At 34.1% G+C, this 6486-nt stretch overlaps 1 protein-coding gene across 1 annotated transcript in view; it reads left to right on the top strand.

Annotated features, from left to right (window-relative positions):
• The window catches only part of TTC21B (tetratricopeptide repeat domain 21B), a 113158-nt gene that overhangs the window by 18262 nt on the left and 88410 nt on the right, over positions 1-6486 (top strand). The window contains 2 exon segments of the mRNA XM_012655822.1: positions 919-1081; positions 2641-2663. Coding sequence (XP_012511276.1) covers positions 919-1081; positions 2641-2663 — 186 coding nt within the window.

The following is a 6486-nucleotide window of genomic DNA, read 5'->3' as shown; positions in this document are numbered from 1 at the left end:
AGAAGCAAATTTTTAAAAAATCTAATATGGTAATGTGGTAAATGTACCTCATTGTCTGTTTTTATTGTACTAACTACATTTACAGCTTTATTATTTCTAACTATGAAATTAATGCATAGGTATAGTAAAAACATTTTTTTCAGAAATACAGTAAAATCTGAATGAGAAAATAAACATCACCACTAGAAATAACCAGTTAAACTATATAAATATGATATCTTTTCATGTCAGTTATTATAAATCTACAAGTCTACATAATAATCACTTTTAATGATTACCTATAATTTTATTAAATAGATATGCTATTATTTAACTATTCATCTTTGTAAATTTTGGGTTATTTTGTTTTTTCTATCATACATAAACAATTCTGCCATAAAAATCATCTATATGCTTCTTTGTCATCTTTTACAGTTATTTCCTGAAGATAATTCCTAGAAGTGAAAATGTAGAAGTAGAAAGATTTGTATGAATTTTATTTTCTTCTTTAAAATTGTATCTTTTTAACCTAAAAGTAATTTCTAAAAAAAAAAAAAATGCAAAATTTCAGAAATTTCTTAAATTTTAGATGCTACTTGTAAATACCTGGAAATATTTTAATCTAAAAAGATAATTTTTCTGTTCTGAATTGAAATTCTTTATTTTATGCTATTTCTAAAAACATTTTTAATAATGTTATCCTTTAATCATATTTTTTAGCTATTTAAAAGTGAATATTAAAAGTTACATAAAATATATTTTTATTATTCTGTGATATTTTGAAATTTCGATAAAAACATTTTTTCCTCATTAAAGTGATAACTGTTCTTTACAGAAAAGTCAGGAAATGTAAAACACTAGTATTGTACCTACTCTGGATTGTGAGAACTGCGGTTTGTAAGATCACAGTTTTGATGTCACTTTATTTCCTTCTGTTAGGCACAATGCCTTGAGATGCGCCAGAATTATTCAGGTGCTCTGGACACTGTGAACCAGATGATTGTGAACTTTCCAAGCTTCCTTCCTGCTTTTGTAAAGAAAATGAAATTACAACTAGCCTTGCAGGATTGGGACCAGACAGTTGAGACAGCACAAAGGTTAAGTAAAAACAAGATGACATAAGTCTCTTTGCATCTGGTTATTATTTCGAGAAAAAGGAAAATCTGTGTGTATTTTTTTAATTTGATTTTTCCAAACAGTATAGAATTGAGGAAACATTTAAAATCATATTGCTTTTCAAAACTGAATTTATTGATTTACTTCAATATCTGAGTGCCTGTTCTAAGACAGATAACTCTTCTTAGGCAAACAAACATCCCTGCCCCCAGGAAGCTGATATTCAAATGAGAGAAACCATATACTAAGCAAACCAAATAAGTAGATTATATAGTTTGTTAGAAAGTATAAGTGCTATAGAGAAAAGACACAGCAGGAAAGACATAGAGAATGTTAAGGCATTCAATGTTATGGGGCGGTCAGGGAAGGCCTCTCTGAGAAGATGGCATGTGAGCAAAGACCGGAGGAAGGTAGGGAAGTAAGCAGTGCAGATCTGCCTATCTGGGAGAAGACTTTGCAGAAAGGAAGAAAAGCAAATGCAAAGGCCTTGAAGCAAGAGCAGGTGTCCTGTAGTAGTTTGAGGAGTGGGAAGGAGTAAGAGAGATGAGTAGGCTGTGAGGTCAGAGAGGAAGGGCGTGAAGTGTATTATCGGTCACTGTAAGTATTTTGATTTTTCTTCTGAAGTGTGAAGTCCTTGGAGGGTTCTGAACAGAGGAGTGCCATGATCTGAATTACATTTGGAAAGAATCACTCTGCTGCGTGGAGAACAAACTATGGGGAAGGGGGAAGGGTAGAAGCAGGGAGACTGTTTTGCAAGCTGTGGCCATAATTGGGAAGAGAAGTGCTGGTGGCAGGCCCAGGAGAGTGGTAGTGGAAGTGCTTTGAGAAGTGATTGGAATTTGGATGTGTTTTGATTAGGAAGGTGAGAGAAAGAGAATAGTTGAAGGTAATTCCAAGGTTTGGGGCCTGAACAATTAAAATAGCAGCAACAATAATGATGATGAGCTGTTGGAAAGTGCTCAGAGTGCCTGGCACGTAGGAAATGCTGTTTATCCCTACAACAACCCTGAGAGGTAGGTACCATTAGTATCTCTATTTTGCAGTTGAATAGACTAAGACAGAGGAAGATTAAGTAGTTTATCCAAAGCCACACTGCTAGTTAATGGTGGAGTCAGGATTCAAATGTAGAGCACGCTGGTCCCAAAGCCTGTGCTCTTAAATGTTACCTGTGCTAGAGAGAGGATGGAGTTGTCTTTAGCTTAACAGGAAGACTGGAAAAAGGAGGTTTTAGTGGCACATAAAAAGTTAAGTTTTGGACATCATAAGTTTGAGATGCCTCTTAGAAATCAAATTAGAGGTGGATATATGAGTAGGCAGCTGGATGGCTGAATCTGGAGTTCTGGAGAGAGATCTAGGTTAGAGATAAATATTTTGGGGTGACTGGCACATAGATGCCATTTAAAGCTATGAGATTGAGAATAAATGTGTAATGTGTTCGAGTCACAAATCAATACTTTTTGACTAACAAATGACTTCATGTCACTTAATACTAAAATTACAAAAAAGTAAATTTCACAGGTGATAAAAATATACTTTTAAAATCAGGACGTCTTCATAGAACTTCTCATGTAAACATTAAGCAGGATCCTTTCAAGATAGAGATGAAGCATAAATTGCATAGGAAGTCAGCTTTACTTCAATATGGATTAAGGTTTACAGTCTTGAAATCTTCAGAATAAATGACTTGCAAGCATGCCAGTTTTATCTATATCTGACAAAATATTAACGGCTATCTCCAGGCCTAACATCTTGGCAGCATCTTTGTTAACATCTTCTATCATTTGTGTTTAAGTGCATCATTTTTATAATTAATACATTTGCAGAGGCAAAAAATAGTTCCCTCCACTTCTCCCCACATCCTAGTGTAACTGGTAAATATTTTTTAATGTTGTTATTATGGAAAATTTTAGACTTGCATAAAAGCAGAGAGAATAACAATCTGAAGCACGCTTATCTGTTCCCTGCCCCCAGCTACCATCACCCTGTGACCATGGCCATCATTTCTTTAATTTTCATTCTGAAGCAAATTCAAGGCCTATATCATTTCATCTGTAAATATTATAGGATGAATTGCAAACATTTTTTTCCCCTACAACATAAAGATAATATCACTACCACATCTAAAAACATTATAGTTTCTTAATGTATTTTTTTCATGACAACCTACCATTGAAGTTTCTTAATATTATGAAGTAGCCCATCAGTGTTCAAATTTCCAGTTCTCTCAAATATCTTGTGTTATATTTACAAATTATTTTTTAATCAGGATCCAAATAAGGTCTACATATTATGACTGGTGTATATTTTTTAAATCTCTAGGTTCCCCACCAATCTTTCTCAGGAGTTCTCTCTCTCTCTCCCCTACTCCCTTTCTTTCTTCCTTCTACTCTCTTCCTTTTTCCCTTCCTCCCTCTCTCCCTGACCCTTACTGTCTCCATCTCCCTTTCTCTCCCTTCTTTTTTCTTTCCCTCTCTCCCGTCTCCTCTTTTTCTTCTTGCTGTTTTTTAAGCTAAAGAAACCACTATTTTTTTTGTCCTATGGAGTTTTCTGTGATCCAGATTTTGGTGATTTTTGCAATTACTTCCTAAGTGGTGCTGTGTTCTTCCATGAAAGAGACATAATGTCTGCTCATCTCTCTCTTTTTGTGATATTAGCAGCCATTCATGCTCAATACCTACGCGCTTGGTTCATTAGAGATTACAGTATGGTTATATTTCGTAGCTGGAATACCTCTATAAGGAAAAATTTCTCATTTATTGGTTAGTTACCTAATGGTACCATTCATATAAGAAAGATATGATACAATGCTTGAGTCTTTTCCTTTATTTCTAGGTTTCAAAAAAACCAAAAAAGAAAGATTCCTCTAGCATCCTCCAATGATAATTGACTAATAGTTTGGGTTTGTTGATTTGTTTACATGCCGTGGATTTAAACTTGAGTGCTTCTAGAAATTTCAGTTATTATAATTGCACAAACTATCTATCTTTGGCCATTTAGAGCTTCTTCAAGTTAGTTCTTAAGTCCTTTTGACATAGTCCTAGTAATCTTTGATAGTTACCTTGCTCTTTGGTATGACAATCTGTACTAGCCTCATTTTGTGTATTTACTGCCCCAAATCAGTATCAGCCATTTGTCTAGGGAAATCTGTTCTCTTTTCATAGGAAATGATATTTGGAGGCCACAATTTGGGCGCTAGTAACTTTTTGATGTATGATCTTTCAGAATTTTTTCTAGGCAGTCGTGTGTGTATGTGTGTGTGCCTTTTATATAATATATAAAAAATATATATATATTTTGAGGGTGTTTTTAAAATAAATAGATTCATTATATAGTTTTGAACTTGTGTTTTTTTAACTGAGTATTTCGTGGATATCATTTATATCCATTCACACAGGTATACCTAATTTTTTTAATGGACTTTATTTTTTAGGGCAGTTTTAGGTTCACAGCAAAATTGAGCAGAAGGTATGGAGATTTCCCATATAATCCTTGCCCCACACAGAAATTGTGTACCCCATTACCACCATCCCCCAACACAGTGGTGCATTTGTTACAATTGATGAACCTAGACTGACACAACAAATAGCCCAAAGTCCATAGTTTATATTACAGTTCCCTTTTGGTGTATATTCCATGGCTTTGGACAAATTTTTAATGACATATATTTATCGTTTTAGTATCATAAAGAGTATTTCTACTGCCCTAAACATCCTCTGTATAGTGCTTCTCCTGTATATTCCTCCCTCCCCCAACCCTTGGCAACTACTGATCTTTTTACTATCTCATAGTTTTGTCTTTTCCAGAATGTCCCGTAACATGGAATAATGCAACATGTAGCCTTTTTAAATTGGCTTCTTTCACTTAGTATTATGCATTTAAGTTTCTTCCATGCCTTTTCATGACTTGATGACTCATTTCTTTTTAGCATTAAATAATATCCCATTGCCTGTACATGTCATAGTTTATTTATCCATTCAGCTACTGAAAGACATCTTGGTTGCTTCCAAGCTTTGGCAATTATGAATAAAGCTGCTATAAATATCAACATCCATGGGCAGGTTTTTGCATTGACATAAGTTTTCAATTCCTTTGAGTTAAATACCAAGGAGTGCGATTGCTGAATCATATGGTAAGAGTATATTTAGTTTTGTAAGAAACTGCCAAACTGTCTTTCAAAGTGATTGTACCATATTATGTTCCCACTAGTAATGAATGAGGGTTCCTGTTGCTTCATATCCTCACCAGCATTTGCTGTTGTCAGTGTTCTGGATTTTGGCTATTCTGATAGGTGTGTGGTGGTCATTGTTATTTTAATTTGTATTTACCTGATGACATAAAATGTGGAACATCTTTTCATCTGCTTATTTGCTATCTGTATATCTTCTTTGGTATGGTGTCTTTGGCTCATTTTAATCAGTTGTTTTCTTTTTTTTCTCTTTTTTCTTTTTCTTTTTTTTCTTTCTGCCTCCCCACCCCACCCCATCCCACCCCCTCTTGTTTTCTTATTGTTGAGTTTGAAGAGTTCTTTGTATATTTTAGAAAACTGTCCCTTATCAGATACGTCTTTTACAAATGGTTTCTCCCTGTATGTGGCTTGTCTTCTCATTCTCTTGACAGTGTCTTTCAAAGAGCAGAAGTTTTTTATTTTATTGAAATCCACTTTATCAATTCTTTCTCTTATGGATCATGTCTTTTGTGTTATACCTAAAATGCCATCACTAAATAGGTTATCTACATTTTCCCCTATGTTATCTTCTAGGAATTTTATAGTTTTGCCTGTTACATTTAGGTTTGTGATCTATTTGGGGTTAATTTTTGTGAAGGAGGTGAGGTCTGTGTCTATAGTATTTTTGCATGTGGATGTCCAGTTGTTCCACTGCTGTCTGTTGAAAAAACTGTCTTTTCTTCATTGAATTGTCAAAGACCAGTTGACTATATTTATGTAGGTCTATTTCTGTGGTCTCTATCCTGTTTCATTGATCTACTTGTCTGTTCTTTCACCAATACTACACTATCTTGATTACTCTAGTTTTATAGTAAGTCTTGAGGTCAAGTTATGTCAGTCCTCTTTCAATATTGTGTTGGCTCTTCTAGGTCTTTTGCCTCTCCATATAAACTTTAGAATCAGTTTGTCAATATTCACAGAATCACTTGCTGGGATTTTGATTATGATTTCGTTGAATCTATAGATCAAGTTGGAAAGAACTAACATCTTGACAGTATTGTCCTTGTATCCATGACAAGCAAGGAATATCTCTCCATTTATTTGGTTCTTTGATTTTTTTTATAAGAATTTTTAAATTTTCCTTATATAGATCTTGTACATATTTTGTTGGATTTATACCTACATGTTTTATTTTGGGGAGTGCTAATGTAAATGGTATTGCGTTT

This window comes from Propithecus coquereli, unplaced genomic scaffold (genome assembly GCF_000956105.1).
Source record: "Propithecus coquereli isolate 6110/MARCELLA unplaced genomic scaffold, Pcoq_1.0 Scaffold49, whole genome shotgun sequence".
NCBI classification, from domain to species: domain Eukaryota; kingdom Metazoa; phylum Chordata; class Mammalia; order Primates; family Indriidae; genus Propithecus; species Propithecus coquereli.
The sequence above is the reverse complement of the archived record's forward strand: the minus strand, read 5'-3'. Positions and strand labels throughout refer to the sequence as shown.